This window comes from Anas platyrhynchos, chromosome 5 (genome assembly GCF_047663525.1).
Source record: "Anas platyrhynchos isolate ZD024472 breed Pekin duck chromosome 5, IASCAAS_PekinDuck_T2T, whole genome shotgun sequence".
Classification (NCBI taxonomy): domain Eukaryota; kingdom Metazoa; phylum Chordata; class Aves; order Anseriformes; family Anatidae; genus Anas; species Anas platyrhynchos.
In genome coordinates, this window is record NC_092591.1 from 30,080,790 (window position 1) to 30,101,047 (window position 20,258).

The following is a 20,258-nucleotide window of genomic DNA, read 5'->3' on the forward strand; positions in this document are numbered from 1 at the left end:
TGCTGCGGAAGCCAGCGCTTTATTAAGCGTCCCTGAGGGCTGCTGAGCTGGTCCCACCACCACACACACATCCCCCCGAGGGGTAAGGCACGCTGCAAGGCCTCCGGCCGACCCCGCAGAGGAGGCAGGGCTGGGGCAGCTCGTGCTGTGCTGGCTCCCAGCACCACCAGTCACGGGGCGCTCCTCTGGCAGCTTCCGACCTGACGAGGTGCTCAAGATGGCACCGCAGGGCTCAGGGGCAGCCGATTTGGCACAGATCCCGGTCCGGGCGTGAGGGGACAGCTGGACCCCGCAAGAGCTGGCAGGCAGAGGCACGAGGACGCAGGCAAAAAGGTGTCCCCACTGCAGCGGTGTCTCTGCTGTGAGGCAGCTGACCCCGGTTCTTCCCACCGACAGAAGAGCGTTGGGCACAGGCAGCCCGGAGAAGGCGAGGCGTCGGGGCAGGCGGGAGAGCAACGGGGTCGGAGAGCTCCAGGCTGGCAGCCCCGGCACGGCAGGGGGAGATCTCGGAGGCGTCAGCGCTCAGTGCCGAGCAGGGGCTGCAGGGAGATGTGGGTGAGCCTGGAGCCTGCGCTCCCCTGCCCAGCCCAGCCCAGGGACGGACCGGTTGGGGCTACAGGGGGTGGCAGACCCCCGGCTCGGCTCCTCAAAGCCACCCTGGGAGCCGATGTGCAGCACCACAGCGCTGCGGGTACCTGGCGCGTGTCCGTGGAGCCGTCCTCGGGGCGCTTCCAGTCGGGCTTGGCCAGGGCGCACAGCACCAGGACCCCAAAAAGGACAATGAGGAGCCCCAGAGTGTTGGCGAAGACAGCCTCGGGGGGCAGGCGGTTGTAGGGCACCGGCGCTGTCCCATTCTTCCTGCGGAGGAGAATCACAAGGCTGGCTCTGTGCCCCCAGCACAGCTTCACTTGCTACAGCAGGAAGAATCCCACAACCCCAGCAGCCCCATAACACCGCTCCCGTGGCTGCCTGTCCCGTCTGAGGCCGTCCCAGCCCCCTGGCCCCTGAGGGTGCTGCTGCAAGGAGCCGCCAGTGGCTGTTATACAAAGCAGCACGGGGCTGGAGGTGACATCTGGAGAGTCACGACCCACCAAGAGCCTTCCTCATCACGTCCAGCCTTCCCCGCAGCCCACATAACTCCTTATCCACCCTGCAGCAGGGAGCTGCGGTGGTTAACCACGCACCTGGGCCGGGGGGAAAGTTTTCACTTCCCTTAGTTAAGCCCATGCTTAGTTTCGGTTGATAGCACTGCAAGCACGGAGATAAAAATACAGTCCCAGCTCCCCAGCCTCTCGCCCCGCGGGGGCTTTCCCCGTCGCTGGTCCGGCAGAGCCCCGCTGCAACACTCACAGGCTGAAGAAGAGCTTCTCGTTGATTCCCGACACGCAGGATGCCACGGAGAGCATGAGGATGGTGGAGCCGAAGAAGACGTGGACGGGCTTGTAGAGGGCACGGAGCCAGGGGGGCGCGTAGGGCAGCAGGAAGGCGCTGAAGCCAGCCAGCCACTGCGGAGAAAGGGATTGAGGAAGGGAAATTTGGGGGGCTGGGACGCAGGGCGGGTTGGGGGGGATGGAACACGCACCCACCTGGCAGGAAAAGAGCAGCACGGTGGCCAGCCCCAGCCAGCTGTGCAGCGAGTACATGTTGGGCGTCTTGGAGGCGTTGTGGAAGCCGAAGACGGCCACCAGCCCCACCACCGTGAGGCCGAAGGCTGTCAGGGCCAGGGCGCCGTGCAGGAGCTTCCAGGGGAGCTTGGGGCCGTGCCAGGCGGGGGGCAGGCGGTACACCAGGGCCGCTGGCGGGGCGAGAGGGGTCAGGGGGAGCCGGGGGGGACCAGGGGGGAGCAGGGGAAGCACGGGGGGTGCAAAGGGGAGCAGGGGGGAGCAGAGGGGACCAGGGGGGGAGCAGGGGGTTTCTGCCTGGCCACTCACCTGCTCCGTAGAGCACCACCATGCCCGCCACCATCAGCACCGGGTGCCAGTTGAACATTCGGGCGCTGCCGTCCCAGGCGAAGCCCCCGCGCCAGCGCTGGCACCAGGCGGCCACGAAGGCCAGGCAGAGGAGGCCCAGGCCGGCCAGGAAGGCGCAGAAAGGCCGCAGGGGCACGGCCAGCATCGCGGCACCGGGGGGGCGGCCGAGCCTGGAAGGGAAATTCGAGCTCCGTCAGCCTCCCCGCCCGGCTCCCCGCTGCGGGCGGGCACCGGGGGGAGGAGCCGGCCCCAAACGGGAACCCGCACCCCGGGGGCGGCCCCGCCGCCAGCCACACGCCTCCCGGGGGGTGGAGGGGGGGGAGCCCCGGGTGCGCCCCCCCCCCGTGCTCCCCGCAGCCCCTCACGCACCCGCGGGCTCCCTGCGCCCCCCCCCCGTCCCCGCTCCCCCTCACCGGCCGCGGGGAAGCAGCCCCGGGCCCCCCCCCGCCGCCTCCGCCGCTTCCCCCGCTTCCCCCTCGCCCTCACTGGGCGCCGCCATGTTGGGGGGGGACGCTCTAGCCGCCCGACTCGGTGGTCCCCCCGCGCCGGGCAGGGGAGAGCCGGGGAGAACCATAGAGAGCGGCGGCTAGAGCGGCCCCCCCGCGCTTCCGCTTCCTCCTTCTCTTCCTCCCCCCTCCCCGCGCGCGCCGTTGCTATGGAGACGCAAGATGGCGGCCGCGGGTGAGCGCTGGGCCGGGGGCACCGGGGGGAGCCGGGCACCGCCGGGACGGCACCGGGGGAGGCTCGGGGGGGAGCTGGAGCCGCTCGGGGGTGGGCTGGGGCCGCTCGGGGATCGGCGGGCTGCGAGTCCGGGGGGTGATTCCCAGCCCCGGGGGTCCCCTGGTAGAGAAGGGCCCGGCCCTGCCCCCCCGGCCCCTGCCTCACCCGCGCCTCCCCGCCCGGCGCCGCGGGGTGAGGTGGTGGGGAGCGCTGCTGGGGCACGGCCTGGCCTGCTCAGCGCTGCCGGGGAGAGGTGTGAGTAATCTGCCCGTGGTTCCCTAGGGCTCGCACGTCCTCCTCGTCCCCTGTGGTTTTTGTGTTTTTTTTTTCGTGTTTGCTCCGTGAAATCGGGGGCAGTTGGAGCCTGGAGGGTGGGAGAGAGCGGCCAAAGAGAGCCCCTGGGAACCGTCAGGACGCGCTGTGGCTTTCACCCCGCTTTGAGTTTCCTGGCAGAGGAAGGTGGCAGGGTTCAGGAGCTGGGCTCCCTACCAAGCAAAACCTCTGCTCCCCCCGCAGGTGCCAGCTGTAGGGAGCGGCGATGCTGAGCCCCCGATGCTGAGCCCCTGGCACCACACCATGAGCTGCCTGCACCGCTGGGGATGCCGGGGCTGAGGGCTCCAGCCCCCCGGGAAGGAAGATGCTCCAGACCAGCAATTACAGCCTGGTGCTGTTCCTGCAGTTTCTGCTGCTGTTCTACGACCTGTTTGTCAACTCCTTCTCGGAGCTGCTCCGCACAGCCCCTGCTGTCCAGCTCATCCTCTTTATGTGAGTGCCAGCAGGGCAGGGCAGCGGGGCAGAAGGGCTGGGCTCTCACCGTGCCTCTCCTCTCCCTCAGCATCCAGGACATCGCCATTCTCTTCAACGTCATCATTATCTTCCTCATGTTCTTCAACACCTTCGTCTTCCAGGCCGGGCTGGTCAACCTCCTCTTCCACAAGTTCAAGGGGACCATCCTGCTGTCCGCAGCCTACCTGGCGCTCAGCATTTCCTTCCACGTCTGGGTCATGGTAGGCTGGGGGCTGCCCAATTTGCCCAAGGGCACACAGGCAGCAGCCACCACCCCCTGCTGCCTTCTGTCCCTTTCCCAGGAGAGGCAGGGCACGGTTTCCCACTGCTGGGGACGTTTTGGTGTGCCCCCATCCCTGTTGCCCCCCTGATTGGGCTGGTAGGGAGCTGCCACATCCCAGCCCCCGCCCTCAGCGCTGCGACCTGCTGCAAAATCCTCTTTCCCCAGGGAAAGCGTGGCGGCTCTGGCTGCGTGCTGCCACAGAAGCCCCCGCTGGAGCGATCCCTGCTGAAGGCTGTGGCGGCAGCTCCCAGTTTACCTGGGATTAATCCCCAGCAAATGCCCGTGCAGGGAGGCTGGGGGCAGCCCCTTCCTGCTGGCTTCAAGCCCTGGGGGTCCCCTTCTGTCCCCTGTTCCCTGTCCCAGCTGCCAGTCCCCAAAATGGGGATTCCACAGGGCTGGGGCGAGGGCTTGTCCCCACCCCACTGCCCCAGGGACATTGGGGTAGTGCCCGGGGCCGTCCTGCCCACGCTGTCCGGGCAGGGGATTGATGGGGATTTGCAGGGATCTGAAGAGCGAGGCCAGAATAGGTCCTGGCTCGCTGCCCAAATCCCCTGAGCCGCTTAACCTTTGGGATGCGGCTGCTCCCGGAGCCAGCAGCATCACATGGGCCCGGGATCAGCGGCGGCCAGGCCGTGGGAGCCGGAGGTGCTGCCCCCAAGCTGAGGCATGTGTCCTTCCTCCTGTCCCCGTCAGAACCTGCGGTGGAGGGACTCCAGCCGCTTCGTCTGGACCGAGGGCCTGCAGACGCTTTTTGTTTTCCAGCGGCTGGGTAAGGGCTCGCGTCGGCTGGGGCAGCAGGAGCAGAGAGGGAGGCTGGGGGCTCCTGGAGGCCGTGTGGGCACCCCAGGCCCTTCTGGCCGTGACCCCAAAAGGCCTCCCCTCACCTCCTTCCCTCTGTGTCCCGCAGCGGCCGTGCTCTACTGCTACTTCTACAAGCGGACGGCGGTGCACCTGGGCGACCCCCTCTTCTACCAGGACTCGCTCTGGCTGCGCAAGGAGTTTGCTCACTTCCGCGGCTGACGGCGCCGCTCCAGCTTGCCCCTCTGCAACTCCTCTCCCCGAGGGACGGATCCCAGAGGCCGGGGGAGCTGGGCCGGGCCCCTCAGCGGTGCTCTTTGTGCTTCCAGCGTCCAGGCCCGCTGCTGGCGCTGGCGCGGCTCATGCAGACGGCAGGGATCAGCAGGATGCTGGTGTGTCCTGGTCTGCCTCTGCGTCACAGCCCCTGGTGGGACTTGGGTGTTTTTGTGGGTAGTAAAGGAATAAACTCGCTGTGTTTTCCAGAGGCTGCTCTGTCTGTGCGTCCCTGGGCCCTCCTGCTCTCCCCTTCCGCGGGGAGCATCCCTGCCTGCTGTGGGGAGAGCAGGAAACGCAGGGCCAGGCTTCTGGGGGGGGGTCACAGAGCGGGTTGGTGGCCCGTATGGGACAGACACACGGACAGGGGAGCCGCGGGCCTCGAACCCGCGCCCCCCGCCCCCGGTCCTCCAGAACCATAGAGAGGGCGGGCAGAGCGGCGCGCGCTCCCCGCCGGTTGCCATGGAGACGCAAGATGGCGCCCAGGGGTGAGGAGCGCGGCGGGGCCGTAACGGGGACCGGGGGTGGCGAGGGGGGTGGGGGGCTCGGAGCGGGGCCGTGACCCCCCCCTGGGCTCCCCCTCAGGCCGCCAGCGCTCCTCGGTGCCGCTGCAGGTGCTGCTGTTCCTCAACGGCTGGTACAGCGCCACCTACTTCGTGGCCGAGGCCTTCATCTTCGCCTACAAGGGTGAGCCTTCCTCCTCCCCCCCCCCAGCCCCTCCTCATCCTCCTCTCGCCCCCCCCTCCTCGCCCCGCGGTGGGGCGGGGGCGCTGAGCCGGCCGTGCCCGCAGCGCTGCTGCTGCCCTACCCCGTCAGCAACCTGCTGCTGGACGCGGCGCTGCTGCTGCTCTACCTGGGCACCGAGGCCACCCGCATCTTCTTTGGTGAGTCCTGGGGAAGGGGCTTCCTCACGGCCCTCCCCCACTCCCCCTGCTGCTGCCCCATCCCGGGGGTTTTGGGGGGAATGGGGCAGCCCCCGCCCCGCTGACCGTGCGCCCCGCAGGCTCCAAGGGCAACCTGTGCCAGCGGAAGGTGCCGCTCGCCGTTAGCTTGGCCCTCACCGTGCCGGCGGCCGTGATGGCAGCCTACTACCTGCTGCTGCAGACCTACACCCTGCGCCTGGAGGCCATCCTCAGCGCCATCCTGCTGCTCTTCTACGCCGCGGAGCTGCTGCTGGGCGTCCTGGCGCTGCTCTCCTTCTCCAGGTACAGCACGGGGCGAGGGCAGCGCCGCGGTGCTGCGGGCTGCTCTGCTCACACGTCCCCTGTCCTTCGCAGCGTTGATGCGTATTGAGGCCCTGCACCGGAGCAGCCGAGGCACAGGTACGCGAGGCAGCAGTGAGCCAGCCCGGCTCCCAGGCCCACGCTGGCACCCGTGGGCAGCCCCAGGAGCGGTCTCCCCGCTGCCCGATCCCCTCCGCTTCGCCCGCAGCATGAGCGAGCGAGCGACGCGCCGGGCAGCGCCTGCCCTGCTGCCACCCGGCCCCCCGGGGCTGGTGCCACGCAGCTCAGTTCAAGGTACGGAGAATTATTTTTTTCTACTGTGTTCTCAGAAGCAGTCACTATTTTCCAATAAATATTTATTTTTACCTGGTGCCTGGGCATCTGGCGTCCCACAGGGCAGCAGGCTGGGCATGGAGCGCTCAAGAGCTTCTAGCACAGCACTGCCTGTGCTGCCCCCTGCCATCACTGCCCAGATCTCACCGTGGGGGCACAAAGAGCCCCGTGAAAGTGCCACAGGAGAGTGGGGACACTTGGCTCTTGCTGCCCTTCCCTCCCATGCAGCCTCGTTCCACACAGGGGCCGTACAACGCTCCCCCCGCCACGTCCATCCCCTAAAAGCCCCGAGAGAAGCTCCCTACAGCGCCATATAAAAGACTGACAACGTCATCAAGTTTATTACACAATTTCCAACCTATCAGAAAGACAAACAAATCTAGTCACTGCGAGCAGGAGGGGCAGCGCCTCGCCGGGTGGTTAATAGGGGTTTGCTCTGCACTTTTCCCCACTATTTGGAAAGAAACTAAAAATTTGTGTCGTTAAGTAAAAAAAACAGAACTCTCCCACCAAATGCTCCCCCCAGCACTCACCCGCTAAGCCGGCACCTCATGATACTTTACAGATTTTTTTTTTTTCTCTTTTGTTTTGTGTGATTTTAGCCTAAAAAGACCTCTGGAGCCGGGTTTCTCCTGTCCGGCCACAGTTCAGAGGGCAAGCCCGCCCCGCTGGGGGCTGGAAATCGCTCTGGGTCTCCACCCCGACCCCCTTGGGCTCCTCCAGCACGCAGCCTGTGCCGGAGGGACCCTTGTGGGGCTTGGGGGCTGCTCCCTGGCCTGGAAGCGGCTGCACACAGCTCTGCGCAGCCCCGCCAGGCACAGAAACCTCCTGGCCTTGTCCCCACCACCCCGTCCCAGCCTGCGACCGCGTGACACAGTCGGGGTGCCACCACCCGGTGGGAAAGGGGGGTCAGGGCAACGCCGCAGGGAAGGGGGCAGCCCCTGGCGCGGAACGCGCAGTCCCCGAGGCCCGCCGGCTGCGGGTGGCAGCCCGCCCTGCCTCCTCTGCTTCCTCTAAAACAAGGAAGGCTCTGCGGGAGAGGCCGGCTCCACGCGGGGCCCCGCTGCTGCCTGCTGGCCAGAGCTGCTGCTTTGGGAGAGGTGCACGGCGGCAGCGATCCCGCTGGGACCAGGCACAACTCCCCGCGCCTCCTCTGGCCCTACAGACACAGGGCGTGAGCTGCACGCCTCCAAACCCCCTTGCTGCACGCGCCTGCGGGGGATCCGTCCCCTTCCGGACATACCCCAAAGGGCTGCGGAGAGGAAAAGGCTCACAAACCTCCCTCCGTGGTAGAAAAGCACCATTTCTCTTTGGGTCCAAGTATCCGCAGAGCGGGGCGGCCCCGGGCTCCCCGGCTTCCAGCCTCTCCCCGGGAAGCAGCAGCAGCGGCGGCGGGTGTGGGCGAGGGCTCAGGCCCCAAGGCCACGAGGTGTCGGAGGGAGGCGGCGGGGCGCAGCCAGGCCCTTCCTCGGGTGCCCGGAGAGAGCCGGGGGCGGCGGGGAGAGGGTAAGGGGGTGGAGCGGCCTCGGTGGCACAGTCCTGGTCGAGGTGAGGAGATCCGAGTCCATTAAAAACCACTTACTGCCGAACTCCTGCAGGGCACAGGGAGGAGAGGGGTGCTCAGCGCTGCTCCGGAGACCCCCACAGGCGTCTCCAGTCCTGCGGGAGGGTGCAGCAGCGCCTGGCTGCGGCTCACCTGTCTCAGTGGTGCCGGTCCCTGTCTCTGTCCCTGTCCCGATGCCGCTCGTGCTCCCGGTTCCGCTCCTGGAAATAGTCCTCGTGCCGGTCCTCGCTGTGCAGCAGGTCCCGGTGCCGCCGGCTGCTCTCGCGGGACCGGCTGGGAGAGCGCTCCCGGGACCGGTGCCGTTTCCTGGGGAAAAAGAACAAAAAGATTTTTTGGTCACCTCCCAGGGGGATGCAGCCGGGTCTCTCCCCGCAGAAGGGACAGAGAGCGAGACGCCGGGACGGGCGCAGTACCTGGAGGAGCTGCTGCTGGCGCCCGTGCTGTAGGACTTGGCTTCGATCCCATGCAGGCAGTCTTTGAGGGAGGAGAGGAGGACGCGGCACCGCTCGTCGCTGGCCACGCGGGACTGCTTGATGACGGCGATGGCCGTCAGGAGGGTCTCGATGGCGTCGCTGTAGTCGCCTGGGTGGGAGCGGAGCGGGGCTGAGGGATGCGGGCGAGCTGCGGGGTCAGGGCAGGGGGATGGGGACGGGGACGGGGTCACCGTTACCTGCGCTGGCGCCCGACACCGCCTTGGAAATGGCGCTGCTGGAGATGGCCCGGTTCCTGTTCATGATCTCCTCAAACTCCACCTCGCTCACGGCGGGTGGCGGCGGGCCGAGTTCCCGGCTGCGCGGAGACACACGCATGGGTGGGGGGGAGTCGGCACGGCTGCCCCCACCCTATTTGGCACCAAGCCCCCTCTCCCTCGCCCTCCGCTCACCTGCTGTGGTTGTAGGGGGCCATGGCCTTGCCGTAGGTGTCCGGCGGGGGCCCCAGGGTGGCGCTGGGCGGGGGGAAGAAGGCCGGGTTGAGGTGTAGGGCCGGGGGGACGGCCCCCGGGGGCGGCACAGCCAGGTGTGGGGGCAGTCGGGGCGGCGGGGGCATGAGGTGCTGGTAGTGGATGCCGGGCGGCGGCGGGGGGACGCCAAAACCGGAGGAGAGGGGCGGCGGGGGCGGCATGGGCGGCGGGGGCAGCCCCATGAGGGGCAGGGCGGCGGGGGGGCGGTTGAAGAAGGGCAGGATGGAGGGGGGCTTCTCCACGCGGGCGGGCGGCAGCGCGTTGTCCGTCGGCGTGGCGCGGCCATCCACGGAGTCCAGGGAGTCCCGGGAGTGGGCCCGTGGCGGAACACCTGCAAGCGGCACGGGAAAGGGCCGTGAGCTGTGACTGCGGGCCCCGCACGCCTCGGAGACCTCCTCCTCCTCCTCCTCCTCCCCGCCCGCCCACTGAGGTCCGGTTTCTGCAGAGCTGGAGGTGCCCAGAGATGGATGCAGCCAGCCAAGCGTAGCCTCCGCTTCCACATGCCTCCAGGAGGGCCCCGCGCTCTCAGCAGGGCGCCGGCCGCCCGCATGGGGCGTCGCAGAGCAAGCGGGTTACACGGACGGAGGTGAAAAGCCCCGAGGAACGGGGAGAGGTGGCCAAGTCCCAAGTCCCAGAAGCTATCAGACAACCCAGAGCACCCGCCAGCTGCTGATGGGAAGGGATTTGAACCAGCCTGGGCGTGGAGGGACACCAGGGGACAGAACGCAAGCGCTGACAGCTGGAGGAAGGAAAACTCAGTGCCTGGCTGCCCTAGAAGAGACGGGCAGGAACCCTTGCTATGTCTGAAGAGGCTTTGAGGATGAGCCAGGAGAGGAAAGAGGGGACAGGAGCCCTGGGGGAACTGCCGAGACCACCACAAAGCCTCTCGAGGGAGGCCAAAACTCCAGAAGGGGACGCGCTCTGCTCCACGAGGGCAGGCAGGGACGCCGTCTAACGGCGCTGCCGAGCAGCGACCAGTGCTGGAGCTGAAGGGAGGGGGCAAAGGGCAGAGCGCTCAGAAAGAAGGGCTCTCCTCGCATGGAACGGGGTCACGGATCTACAACGGCCACAGCTGGCCAAGACCTCCTCATCCGTGCTCCTGCCAGGTCAGTCCCTGCGGCTCCGCAGAGCCCCCCGGCACGGGGCCGGGGTGTCACATCGCTGCGGAGTGAGGCAAGGAGCACCTATTGCCATAGTAGGAAGCCCACGGCCAGGCCCCAGCTGGAATCCTGCGTCCAGTGATGGGCACCTTACCTCCGCAGGGATGGACAAATTCTGGAGGAGATCCAGAGAAGAGCTACAACTAGCTATGGAGGGTCTTAGCTATGCTGGTAGGCTGAAGAGCTTAAGCCCATTCAGTTTGGAGAAGGAGGAGGAGGAGGCTACGAGGGATCTTCGCAGTGTGTGAGCACCTAAAAGGGGATCATAAAGACTCGAGTCAGGAGCTAAGCGGACTCGGCAGCAATAGGACATCACCCCCAGAGGCTGCTGGCAGCGTCCCCCCGCCCCGAGGGCTCGGCCTGACAGCTCGGCAGGGTCCTGCGGGAGGTGCCCCCCCCCCTACCCGCGGCGCGCCCGCGCCCCACTCACGTTTGCGAGCCTGCGCCTCGAACTGGGACAGGTTCTGCCGCGTGGCCAGCCTCACCTCCACCTTGTCCCCGTTGAGGATTTTGCCGGGCAGGAGCTCCAGCAGCTTGTGGACCGAGTTCTCAGAGGCAACCACCACCTCTGCGTACCTGCGGGGAAGCCCAGCGGTCAGCGGGCAGGAGCCAGCCCCAAGTGCTGCACCCCCTGGCAGGGTAGGACCCCCCCAGAACCCCAATCTGCCCCCCCCCGCAGCACCCACCACTGCCTGACACCAGCCTGGAGCCTCACGTCCCCATCGGCTTCCTTTCCAGGCGCTGGCACTGCCAGGAGCCTGCATTTCGCCACCCCTGCACCCGCTGGGGAAAGCTGCGGCCGCTCGGGCCAGGCTCCCCGCCCCGTTTCCTCCGTGCTCCCCCTCGGCTCTCACCCTTTCGACTGGCCGTTGGCCCGGTTCTCTGCAAACTTCAGCTCCACCACGTCGTAGACGCCGACCGAGCGGATGGTCTGGATCAGCTGCTGGTCCGTCGTCCACTGCGGGCAGCAGGGCAGAGAGGCTGCCGTCAGCCCCCGCAGCCCGTCCCGCTGGGATCCCAAGCCTCTCAGGGCTCCAAACCCCGTTCCCGTTCGCACTTTAGGGTCAAGCCCAGCTCAGAACGCCTCGTCAGTGTGGCCTGAGGAGACCCAGCACCTCCCAGCAGCTCCACAGCCCTCAGGGGCTTCTCTGGAGGACCCCCTGCAGCACTCACCCAGGAGAAGCTGCCCACGTAGACGGCGGCTCTCTTGTTGCGCAGCCCGCTGTAGGTGTAGAGGATGGCAGGGGATTTGTTGTTGGGTTTGGGGGATGGCTCCTGCCGGATCTCGGGGGGCGGCTCCGAGCTGCTGGTGCGGCTTTCGGGGGGCTGCGAGCTGGCTGCGAGCACGTCGTCGTACAGATCCATCTGGTCAGCATTACTGAACTCAGAGTCCTGCGAGGGGAGAGACCGTGAGGGGAGGCCCGGGGAGGGGAATGTGGCTTGGGAAGGGGTCCGTGGCCACGCACGGGGCTCTGTAGGATTGCCCTGATGTGCTCAAGTCCTCTAAAACCCCCCCCAGCAGAAGCCAACTCTCATCCCCCTCTGGGTGAGCATGAATGAAGCTACAGCGCGTTCTCCTCCAGGGCTTCATCTGCGCAGCCAGAACTCCCCCAGGCCCAGCCAGCCCCTCTCCACTTCTCCACCACCCTGCGAAACCGCGCAGCACCCTGGGCTGGCCAAAAATAAAACCCTCGGCGTGTGGAAACCCCCGGGATTGTGCTTCCTCCCCGCCGGCACGGAAATCCCTGAGCCTCCCCGCTCGGCACGGAGGAGGGGCAGCGGGTGCTGCACCGCGATGCTCAGCGTGACCCTGCCACAACGTGGGGAGGGGAAGGATGCTCCCGGAGCAGAGCCACAGGGCTGCACGGGGCTGACTTTCCCCTTCCTGATTTCACCCACGAGCTTTTCTCTTTCCCCACACACTTCCCCCGCGTGGGCAAAGGGCTGGCTCGCCGCGAGCTGCGCGCCCGGGCAGGACTCGGCTTGCTCCTCGCACCAGGAAGCAGCTGGGCTCTCGGCGATACGCACCGGGACGGGTTCAGAGGCAGAAAACCAAACTCACTAAGCAACGCCTTGCCCGGCGGGCAGCGCGGCTTCCTCCTGCTCCCCCTCGGGCCAGCCGAACTCCTGCGGGGCCGCATTTGCACCACTGCGCCCTGTGCGGCACGGAGCAGCCACCCAAGCAGCTCCTCAGCCATGAAATCGAGTGTCCTACATCCGCCGTACCATTCCCACTCCTGCTCCGTGCTATATTTAATTTGGAGCGTACGGCGAGCGCCGTGGTTACTACGTCCCTTCGTCCTGATGGCTCGCCCGGATCCAGTGCTGGGGGAACCAGCACGAGGTGGTGAAACCCCTGTGCTGACAGCCAGGGAGCTGCAAGCCCACAGCACTGCAGGAGCTTGTGGTGCCCCCGGGGAAATTTGCTCAGCACGCAGCCCTCGGGGGCTCACGGAGACACAAAATCCACGCCTTTACCCACAGACACCCTCTGACAACCACGGCTGTTCCTCAGGCAAGGCGTAACCGCCCAGCGTCCGGCACTTTCAGCTGCGGAGCTGATAAAAAGGCTGCAGGAATATCAACAGGGCCAAGTATTTTCGTTCTCCTTCTCAAAACAGCCCAGCTGGTTGCTTCGGCTGCCTCCCACGCCGCTGCCCCCCCTGGCAAGGCCCAAGGCTGCAAACTTTCTGCCTGAAAGGTGCCTGACTTTTGGCGAGTCCCGCACAACACAGGCAGCCGGGGCAGAAATCCCTCAGCTGTGGGACGCTGCGGCTTGGGAGCTGCTGGGGATCCTCCTGCTCTGCTCAGCTTTCGGTGCTCTGCTGTTTAAGAACCGTGGCGCTCCCAGCAGATAACACACAGCTCGTGGTCCCGGCACTTGGGGCATGCTCCAGCAGCTTCTCACCCTCGCTGGCACTTGGGGCCAGGCGGCCCTAATCACTTCCAGCTCCGAGAAGCCACCGGCTCTGTCAAAGCCCTTTTGTGCCCCGTGCCCCAGCCCCTCCGGACGAACCTTCCCATGCTGACTGCGGCCAGGTTCATGCAGCTCTCTCCCCGCGGGCACAACGGGCAGCGCGGGGCCCTGCGGGCGCTCTCCTTCCCCAAACCTCCTGCGCTCAGCCCCCCGCCTCTCCCGTTCCCGTTCCCATTGCCGGGGGGTTCCCCGGGGAACGTTCGGGTGCCGGGGGCTGGCGCCCTGCTCTCCCCCCGGTGCCGCCGGGGAGCCCCTCACCTGGTTGAACTCCTCGTCGGCGTAGATGTCGATCAGGTCCACTCCCTCGGACATAGTTCCCGACGGGGGCCGGGACCGGGGCGGCACCGGGACCGGGACCGGGACGAGCAGCAGCAGCACACTAAGGGGGGGCACTGCGGGACGGGGGGGGGCGGCTGTCACTGCCGGTGCCCCCCGGTCCCCCCCCAACTCCCCCCGGTGCCCCCCGGTGTCCCCACCCCCCCCCCATCCCCTCCCGGTGCGGCCTCCCCGCGGCCTGGCCCCCCCCCAAGCCCGGTTCCGCCCCCCCCGGCCCGGTGCCGCCCCCCTCGTCCCGGTTCCGCCCCCCCCCAGCCCCGGTCCCGGTCCCGGTCCCGGTCCCGGCCCCGGGTGCAAGGGGAGGGGGTCGCGGCCCCTCCCCGCCCCCCCCCCGCCCCTCCCGGTGCCGCCCGCAGGCCCCGCGCTCACCGCCACCGCCAGCGCCGCCGCGCCTCGCCCCGCCCCTTCCGGCCTCCGCCCGCCCAGCCCCGCCCCTTCCGGCCGCCGCCCCGGGTTGACCATAGAGACGGGAGGGGCCGCGGGGGTAGAGCGGCTCCCTGGGGGAGGGGGGGGGGAGGGGGCGGTGGAGGTGTCATGGCGGCGGGCAGGGTGAGAGGGGAGGGGAGTGGGGGGGATTGGGGGGAATGGGGGGCTGGGGGAGGGGAATTGGGGCCTGAGGGGGGGAATGGGAGCTTGGGGGATGTAGGGGGGGAGGTTATGGGGGCGGGGGGGGAATTGGGGGCTGTGGGGGGGCGGGGATTAGGGCATTGGGGCTTTGGGGGGGGTTTGGGGGGGCGCATGTGGGGTGAGGGATTGGGGCTGGGGGGGGTAAAAGGGGCAAGATGTGGGGATTGGGGGGCTGGGGAGGGGGAATGGGGGGCTGGGGGACTCGTGGGGGGGGTGGGGGGGTTAGGGGTAGTGGGGGCTGCGGGGGGAATGGGGAGGTGTGTCGGGGGAATTGGGGCCTGGGGGGGTCGCATGTGGGGTGTGGGATTGGGGCCTGGCTTGGGGTGGGGTGAGGATTAGGGGCAGCAGGGCTTGGGGGGGGGGAATTGGGGTGCTGTGGGTGGGGAATTGGAGTCCAGGGGGGTGGGTGGGGATTAGGGGCGGTGGGGTTGGTGTGGGGGGGTGTAGCCTGGGGCTGTGTTAAGGTTGGCACCTGACGCCCCCGCTGCTGCCCCAGCCCCTCTCGCAGCTCTGCTCGCTGCCCCGCTGGGCCCTGCACCGGCCCCTGCTGCTGTGTGCCCAGCGTGGCTACTGCGGGGACTCGCCGAGCGACTCGGGGAAGGACGTGCTGGAGATCCCCCTGCCCCCCTGGCAGGAGCGCCCCGACGAGCCGCTGCCCACCAAGAGGGCCCGGCTGCTGTACGAGAGCAGGAAGAGGGGCATGCTGGAGAACTGCATCCTGCTCAGGTGAGGCACGGGCTGCCCGGCCCCCCCGGCGCTCAGGAGGCGAGCGTAGCTGCCACGCAACTCAGCTCACTGCTACATCCCCTAATTAGCAAGGAAAAGCTCTGGGCGTTGCAGGAATCAGCTTGATGGGGCAGGGCTCGGTCAGATCCCAAGCCCTGAGGAGATGTTGTGTTGCTTGGGGGGGAGCTGGCAAGCATCTGAGGAGCTGCACCGAGCTGTCGGATAAATCACTGCTTGGTCGGTGCAGCTGCTGGCAGGACGGTGCCAGAGGCAGCGCGTGAGAGGTCTGGAGGAAGCTCCTAGCTGGTGGCTGAGTCCAAAACCCTTGGGGAGGATTTTTGGGGCCTCCTGGGCTTCTCCTGTGGTAGGTAACAAAGCTTAACCCGAGGTGTAGGGCAGGAGGCAGCACACAGCAGCTCCTCCCAGCCCTCTGGTGTCACGTAGAGAGCCAGGCAGCAGCTGCCGTGCCAGCCCTGCTCTTCCTCCACGCCCCACACTCATCCTCCTGCCTCCCCTTTCCAGCCTCTTTGCGAAGGAGAACCTGAACCGCATGAGCGAACGGCAGCTGAACCTCTACGACCGGCTCATCAACGAGCCCAGCAACGACTGGGACATTTATTACTGGGCCACAGGTACGTGTGGCCACCGAGGTGGCACCGGGCTGCAGGAGCTGGGCTTGGTGTGCTGGGCGCCCTGGGGCTGCGTGGGGCCGCTCTCCTTATTTTTGCTCTTCTGATTTTTCCGCTCTTCTTATTTTTGCCACAGAAGCGAAGCCCACGCCAGCCGTGTTTGAGAACGAGGTGATGGCCATGCTGAGGGAGTTTGCCAAGAACAAGAAGAAGGAGCAGAGGCTGCGGCAGCCGGACCTGGAGTACCTCTTCGAGCCCCCACGCTGACGGGTGGCTGTCGTTCCCCCTCCCCGCCCTCTGGAGCAGAGGAGGGGCAGCGGGGGCCCTGCAGAAACACCAGTGCTGCCGCCCTCCCTGCTCTCCTCCTCCTCTGGCAGCGGCTCCCGCGGACTCTCAGGGCTTGATGAATAAAGCTGTGGCTGCTAGCCCTGCCGCTCGCCTTGCCTGGCTGCCCCTCCTGCTGCACGCCGGGCTCTGCTCTGGGGTGGAGGTGGCAGCCGCGGGGACCTCGCTCCGCTGCGTGCCAGGGGGTGTCCTGTGGGCCCTCAGCCACCCCTGGTGCTCCTCAGCCTGACCCTGGGAGCCCGCAGTGCCACCACAGCTGGTCCCCAGCGCCCTCCGCAGGGTGTCCCAGCCGGGCTGGTGTCCCCAGGCAGCAGTGACAGTCCCTGTGTGGCCGCGGTCACCGCGCGTCACCGTGCCGGTTACCTGGAGACAGCACGGCGCTCCTGGCTTCCGCAGCGACGTCCTGCAGCCACCGGGTCCCTGTGGTGGCACCGTGGGGACAGCGGGCACCCCAGCAGCATGCCGTCCACCCGTCCGTTTGTCTGTCCCCGCGCCAAGCTGCGCTCCCTGCCCTGGGGCTCGCCTGCCCTGGGGCTGGGCCCCTTCAGCGCGAAGCCACGTGCAGGGGACAGCGGGGACCTGATGGATTTCTACGCCACCACCTACGCCGTGGCTTACGGTAGGGCTGTGGGGCAGCCCTCCTCCCCCCCCCCAGGAGCTGTAGGGGGCTCACCAGCCTGGCTGAGCCCCCCTGTGTCACCCAGGCCACCCCGGTTTCCGTCCCTTCCTCGGCCACCACGTGGGCGCTGGCTTCGTCTCCAACACCCGCTCCGATGCCGCTGGCCTCATCCGCCCGCGCAGCGCGGCAGGGGGGTGCGTACCCCTGCGGCGGGGAGGGGACAGGGGCACTTTTTGGGGGCCCCCCTGCTCACAGCCGTCCTGAACTCTTGCCACAGCCCCTTCTGGGACACCACCATGGCTGAGCACTTCCAGCCCCTCCTGCTCCCCGACGGCCGGAGCCTGCTGCCGCGGCATGTCCACCAGCCGGGCAGCGGCTACGGCCGCGAGCAGCCCCTTCCTCACCTCCGTGCTGGGGCGGTGAGCCCCCCGCCCGCCTCCGGGGAGCATGGTGCTGATCCTGCCCAGACAGGTACGGTTTTGGGGGGACAGCTCCAAGCCCGGGAAGGTTTGGGGGTCCCAGAAGCCCGCTGCCCTGCACAACCCCAAAAAGCAGGGGGATGCCCTAGGCTGTGCGAGCTCCAGAGCAGCAGGGCTGAGACCCCCCACCCTATTTCCCACCCCACAGACGTCCTGCAGAGGACAACCATCGGTGCCAAGGAGGAGACGGGCTTCACCAGGGCCACCCCATTGAGCGGCGTCATCCTGCCGGCAGCACCGGGCCAGCCTGTGAGCCCCCAGCCCCCTCGGCTCCCCTCTTCCCCCTCCAACACCCGACACGCATTTCTCTCCCGCAGCTCGGGGCCAGCACCACCACCACGCACTACCTGCCCCCCCATAGCGGCACGGTAAGAGGGACGGGGTGGCGAGGTGACCCCCAATTGAGGACCCCCACATCCCATCCCTCCCCATCCCAAACAGGGCGGCAGGGCGCTCCCGGTGCTGGCGCGGGGCTCCGACAGAGGCAGCGGCTTCAGCCGGGAGACCCCCCTGAGCGTGCCGGTGAGTGGCTCCCGTCCTGTCCCCGTCCCGTGTGTCCCCCCCCCAGCCTCACCCGCTGTCCCCACACAGGTCTCGCCCCGCTGCCCCCCGGTCCTGCTCGTCTCCCGGGGGCTGCAGGCCCCCTGCCCGGCCCAGGCCCATTTGCGGGGCCAGCAGAGCACCGGCAGGATGGTGGGTGCGCACCCCGACCCTCCCAGTACCCCCAGTACCCCCAGCACCACGGGGCTGGGCGCCCACCCCTCTGTTCCCCCCATAGGAGCCGTCGGGGTTCACCACCAACAACGGCTGTGCCGCGACCCCCCCGTGGACCCCGAGCCCCGCAGCACCAGGTGAGTGCAGCCGGGATGGGGGGCGCGGATACGGGGTGGGGGGGCCCAGCCCTTACCCCTCGCCCCTTGGTTTCACAGCACAGCCCGGGCCCAGCCGCACGGCGCGGCCCTGGGGGGGCGTCCAGGCCCCGCGGCACAGCGGCTTCGGCACCAGCAACCTGCGCACGGCGCTGGGGGGCGGCGGCGGCACCGGGCTCACGGCCCCCACCCCGTAAAAAAAGGCTGGGGAGGGGCATTAAAGGAGAGGGGGCCGAGGGGGCGTGGCTTCGAGATCGGGGGCGTGGTCAAAGGGGGAGGGGGCGTGGTCTGAGCGCGATGGGGGCGTGGTTTACGCGAAGGGGGTGTGGTCCCAGGTTAAAGGGGGCGTGGTCTGGGGCTAGGGGGCGTGGCCATTGATGAATAGGGGGCGTGGTCATGGCCAAGGGGGCGTGGCTCCTGCTTCGGGGGCGTGGTCTGAGCGCGGAGGGGCGTGGCCTTGGGTTTAGGGGCGTGGCCTAGAACTCGGGGGCGTGGTCTGAGCGCGATGGGGGCGTGGTTTATGCGATGGGGGCGTGGTTTATGCGAAGGGGGCGTGGTCACTTGTGAATAGGGGGCGTGGCCCCAACCAAGGGGGCGTGGCTTTGGTCTCGGGGGCGTGGTCTGAGCGCGGAGGGGGCGTGGTCCCGGCCCTGTGGGTGTTCCCCGCGGCTCCCCGTGCCCCCGCCGTGCGGTGCTGGGTGCTGGCGGCTCCGTGCGTACCGGGGGCGATGGGCAGCGGTGGCTCGGCGCGGCCAGTGTCGGCCGAGGGCCCCGGGGGCTCAGAGCAGCGCCTGGAGGTGCGCGGCGGGCGGCTGCCGGCGGCGCTGTGGGCGCAGCGCGGGCTGGTCAAGCTGTACCTGAGCGGCGCGGGGCTGCGGGAGCTGCCGGCCGAGCTGGCGGCGCTGCGGCACCTCCGCACGCTGGCCCTGGACGGCAACGAGCTGCTGGAGGTGCCCGAGGCGCTGTGCCGCCTGCCGCGCCTGGCCTACCTCTACCTGGGCCGCAACGGGCTGCAGGGGCTGCCGCCCGCCTTCGCCCGCCTGCAGAGCCTGCGCTGCCTCTGGCTGGAGGGCAACTTCGTGGCCCGCTTCCCCCGCGCCCTGCTGGGCCTGCCCGGCCTGCACAGCCTGCAGCTGGGCGACAACCGCCTGGCGCGCCTGCCCCGCGCCCTGCCCCGCATGGCCGGCCTGCGCGGGCTCTGGCTCTACGGCAACCGCTTCGAGGAGTTCCCCCCGGCCCTGCTGCGCATGGGCCAGCTCCGCGTCCTCGACCTGGACCGCAACCGCATCGCCCGCTTCCCCGACCTGGCCGGCCTGGCCGGGCTGCGCCTGCTCTCCTACGACCACAACCCCGTGCGGAGGCCGCCCCGCGTGGCCGACGCCGTGCAGCTGGTGGGTGACGGGGCGCAGGAGTACATGGAGGCGCGGGAGGAGCGCCTGCAGGGCCTCCGGAGCCAGGGCGAGAAGGAGGAGGAGGAGGAGGAAGGCGCCGAGGCCTCCCCGGCGGCCCCTGGGGATGGCTCCCCGCTGCTGGGGGACGCGGAGGGCGGCGGTGCGGCCCTGCCGGGCTCCCCCGGGGAGACGTGAGGTGCTGTGCTGCAGCTGGACACCCCCAGGATGTGCCACCAGGCTGCCGAGGACCAGCATCTCCCACCTAGGGCGTGCAGAATGGGAAGCCTGCAGCCTCTGCACAAGGGAAAGCAGTCCCCAATTTGCTGGGACCACAAAGAGCCGCCACCTGGACCCGCAGGGCTCATGGCTTGCATCCACAAGTCCACCTTAGAGCACCCTGCGTAAGCACAGGGCTCAAGCACCGGACAAGGGAAGCCTCCCTCTGCCTGCTGGGCGGCCCTGCAGACCCTGCTCACCCACAGGACAGGCGTCCCTGAGAAGCTGGTGTCCCAGGAGCACGGCTCTGGGGACGTTCCTACACCGAGCTGCAGGTGCCTCACCGCCTCCACGGGTGCCTTTTGCTCCTGCTTCCACGGGGCACGACGGAAAGAAGCAACGCTTTGCATCTTTGCCTGCAGACCCCGTTGCCTTGAAGAGTGAGAAACGCACAAACCTCTTCTGCACGCAGAATCAGGCTCTGGAGACAGGGCTGCAGGCTCACCGTCCCTCTTCCCCTCCTCGAGCCCCATTTGTCCCAAACCCTGGCAATAAAAAGCACAAACCCAGCAAATCTGGTATGGAAAGGCTTTGGGTTTGGTTCTCGGGGGGGGGGGGGGGGGCTGCAGCGGGGAAGGGGGAGGTGTTTGGGAAGGGGGTTGAACTCAGCCTGTCAGTGCTGCGCAGCAGGGCCAGCTTATTCTTATTTTTAGGGCTGGATGCGGTCCCGTTCCCTCCGCCCACCCCCGAGCCCTCCTGGCACACCCCGTGCCACCTCTGAGGTCTCGGCTCACCGGAGGGCACAGACCGCGCATCCGCTTTTAATTGCGAGGGCTTGGGCTGGGCGGCCGGCAGCCAAACCTGCGTGCCCACCACATCCTCTGCCTTCTTTGGGGTTTTTCATCCTCTTTGCAGCAGGAGCCGTGGCTGCGTTCAAGGCCATTAAGAAGCCGCTTTCCCTTGAGCAGGGCTG

At 68.2% G+C, this 20,258-nt stretch overlaps 7 protein-coding genes across 9 annotated transcripts; 5 read left to right on the forward strand and 2 right to left on the reverse strand.

Annotated features, from left to right (window-relative positions):
* On the reverse strand, positions 1–2,596 carry CYB561A3 (cytochrome b561 family member A3). 2 transcript variants are annotated; one of them, XM_038179720.2, is made up of 6 exons: positions 2,457–2,596; positions 1,932–2,140; positions 1,587–1,795; positions 1,351–1,505; positions 696–858; positions 1–539 (listed from the first exon to the last, which is right to left on the reverse strand). In XM_038179720.2, the coding sequence occupies exons 2-6, from the start codon at positions 2,113–2,115 to the stop codon at positions 516–518; spliced, it is 735 nt and encodes a 244-aa protein (XP_038035648.1). In that variant the 5' UTR covers positions 2,116–2,140; positions 2,457–2,596; the 3' UTR covers positions 1–515. The 2 variants fall into 2 exon arrangements, with proteins under 2 accessions (XP_038035648.1, XP_038035647.1); XM_038179719.2 differs by having other exon boundaries at positions 2,384–2,518.
* On the forward strand, positions 2,506–5,041 carry TMEM138 (transmembrane protein 138). The gene is made up of 5 exons (XM_038179728.2): positions 2,506–2,651; positions 3,207–3,455; positions 3,526–3,697; positions 4,453–4,528; positions 4,667–5,041. Exons 2-5 carry the CDS (start codon positions 3,328–3,330, stop codon positions 4,777–4,779), a joined length of 489 nt encoding a protein of 162 aa, XP_038035656.1. The 5' UTR covers positions 2,506–2,651; positions 3,207–3,327; the 3' UTR covers positions 4,780–5,041.
* A 135-nt stretch (positions 5,042–5,176) lies between these two features.
* On the forward strand, positions 5,177–6,423 carry TMEM216 (transmembrane protein 216). Its single transcript, XM_038179727.2, has 5 exons — positions 5,177–5,318; positions 5,416–5,517; positions 5,622–5,714; positions 5,834–6,035; positions 6,108–6,423. Exons 1-5 carry the CDS (start codon positions 5,177–5,179, stop codon positions 6,121–6,123), a joined length of 555 nt encoding a protein of 184 aa, XP_038035655.1. The 3' UTR covers positions 6,124–6,423.
* Positions 6,424–6,700: 277 nt separating this feature from the next.
* CPSF7 (cleavage and polyadenylation specific factor 7) lies at positions 6,701–13,861 on the reverse strand. Its single transcript, XM_038179704.2, has 10 exons — positions 13,754–13,861; positions 13,307–13,440; positions 11,245–11,463; positions 10,926–11,029; positions 10,502–10,647; positions 8,834–9,242; positions 8,621–8,739; positions 8,364–8,532; positions 8,083–8,256; positions 6,701–7,978 (listed from the first exon to the last, which is right to left on the reverse strand). The coding sequence occupies exons 2-9, from the start codon at positions 13,358–13,360 to the stop codon at positions 8,088–8,090; spliced, it is 1,389 nt and encodes a 462-aa protein (XP_038035632.1). The 5' UTR covers positions 13,361–13,440; positions 13,754–13,861; the 3' UTR covers positions 6,701–7,978; positions 8,083–8,087.
* SDHAF2 (succinate dehydrogenase complex assembly factor 2) lies at positions 13,799–15,791 on the forward strand. Its single transcript, XM_038179735.2, has 4 exons — positions 13,799–13,933; positions 14,508–14,737; positions 15,260–15,369; positions 15,503–15,791. The coding sequence occupies exons 1-4, from the start codon at positions 13,919–13,921 to the stop codon at positions 15,631–15,633; spliced, it is 486 nt and encodes a 161-aa protein (XP_038035663.1). The 5' UTR covers positions 13,799–13,918; the 3' UTR covers positions 15,634–15,791.
* A 154-nt stretch (positions 15,792–15,945) lies between these two features.
* SAXO4 (stabilizer of axonemal microtubules 4) lies at positions 15,946–17,912 on the forward strand. Of its 2 annotated transcripts, XM_038179724.2 has the most exons (9): positions 15,946–16,330; positions 16,416–16,524; positions 16,608–16,801; positions 16,958–17,058; positions 17,127–17,177; positions 17,251–17,331; positions 17,401–17,502; positions 17,588–17,660; positions 17,739–17,912. In XM_038179724.2, exons 1-9 carry the CDS (start codon positions 16,171–16,173, stop codon positions 17,873–17,875), a joined length of 1,008 nt encoding a protein of 335 aa, XP_038035652.2. In that variant the 5' UTR covers positions 15,946–16,170; the 3' UTR covers positions 17,876–17,912. The 2 variants fall into 2 exon arrangements, with proteins under 2 accessions (XP_038035652.2, XP_071894728.1); XM_072038627.1 differs by having other exon boundaries at positions 17,588–17,912.
* Positions 17,913–18,178: 266 nt separating this feature from the next.
* LRRC10B (leucine rich repeat containing 10B) lies at positions 18,179–19,853 on the forward strand. Its single transcript, XM_038179721.2, has 2 exons — positions 18,179–19,620; positions 19,708–19,853. The coding sequence occupies exon 1, from the start codon at positions 18,407–18,409 to the stop codon at positions 19,262–19,264; it is 858 nt and encodes a 285-aa protein (XP_038035649.2). The 5' UTR covers positions 18,179–18,406; the 3' UTR covers positions 19,265–19,620; positions 19,708–19,853.
* The last annotated feature ends 405 nt before the right edge of the window (positions 19,854–20,258 follow it).

Excerpts from the sequence above, each read along its gene's own strand:
- SDHAF2 (XM_038179735.2), top strand. Across the intron at positions 14,738-15,259 it reads GAGAACTGCATCCTGCTCAG|CCTCTTTGCGAAGGAGAACC; the intron begins GTGAGGCACGGG and ends TCCCCTTTCCAG. Across the intron at positions 15,370-15,502 it reads CATTTATTACTGGGCCACAG|AAGCGAAGCCCACGCCAGCC; the intron begins GTACGTGTGGCC and ends TTTTTGCCACAG.
- CPSF7 (XM_038179704.2), bottom strand. The coding sequence starts at position 13,360 with ATGTCCGAGGGAGTGGACCTGATCGACATCTACGCCGACGAGGAGTTC. Across the intron at positions 9,243-10,501 it reads CGAGGCGCAGGCTCGCAAAC|GTGTTCCGCCACGGGCCCAC; the intron begins GTGAGTGGGGCG and ends TGCCGCTTGCAG. Across the intron at positions 8,740-8,833 it reads GCCCCCTACAACCACAGCAG|CCGGGAACTCGGCCCGCCGC; the intron begins GTGAGCGGAGGG and ends GTCTCCGCGCAG.
- LRRC10B (XM_038179721.2), top strand. The coding sequence starts at position 18,407 with ATGGGCAGCGGTGGCTCGGCGCGGCCAGTGTCGGCCGAGGGCCCCGGG.
- SAXO4 (XM_072038627.1), top strand. The coding sequence starts at position 16,171 with ATGCCGTCCACCCGTCCGTTTGTCTGTCCCCGCGCCAAGCTGCGCTCC. Across the intron at positions 17,178-17,250 it reads TGCCCCCCCATAGCGGCACG|GGCGGCAGGGCGCTCCCGGT; the intron begins GTAAGAGGGACG and ends CATCCCAAACAG. Across the intron at positions 17,332-17,400 it reads AGACCCCCCTGAGCGTGCCG|GTCTCGCCCCGCTGCCCCCC; the intron begins GTGAGTGGCTCC and ends GTCCCCACACAG.
- TMEM138 (XM_038179728.2), top strand. The coding sequence starts at position 3,328 with ATGCTCCAGACCAGCAATTACAGCCTGGTGCTGTTCCTGCAGTTTCTG. Across the intron at positions 3,698-4,452 it reads CCTTCCACGTCTGGGTCATG|AACCTGCGGTGGAGGGACTC; the intron begins GTAGGCTGGGGG and ends TGTCCCCGTCAG. Across the intron at positions 4,529-4,666 it reads TTTTGTTTTCCAGCGGCTGG|CGGCCGTGCTCTACTGCTAC; the intron begins GTAAGGGCTCGC and ends TGTGTCCCGCAG.
- TMEM216 (XM_038179727.2), top strand. The coding sequence starts at position 5,177 with ATGGGACAGACACACGGACAGGGGAGCCGCGGGCCTCGAACCCGCGCC. Across the intron at positions 5,319-5,415 it reads ACGCAAGATGGCGCCCAGGG|GCCGCCAGCGCTCCTCGGTG; the intron begins GTGAGGAGCGCG and ends GCTCCCCCTCAG. Across the intron at positions 5,518-5,621 it reads CTTCATCTTCGCCTACAAGG|CGCTGCTGCTGCCCTACCCC; the intron begins GTGAGCCTTCCT and ends CCGTGCCCGCAG.
- CYB561A3 (XM_038179719.2), bottom strand. The coding sequence starts at position 2,469 with ATGGCGGCGCCCAGTGAGGGCGAGGGGGAAGCGGGGGAAGCGGCGGAG. Across the intron at positions 2,141-2,383 it reads GGGCTGCTTCCCCGCGGCCG|GCTCGGCCGCCCCCCCGGTG; the intron begins GTGAGGGGGAGC and ends TTTCCCTTCCAG. Across the intron at positions 1,506-1,586 it reads TGCTGCTCTTTTCCTGCCAG|TGGCTGGCTGGCTTCAGCGC; the intron begins GTGGGTGCGTGT and ends CTTTCTCCGCAG.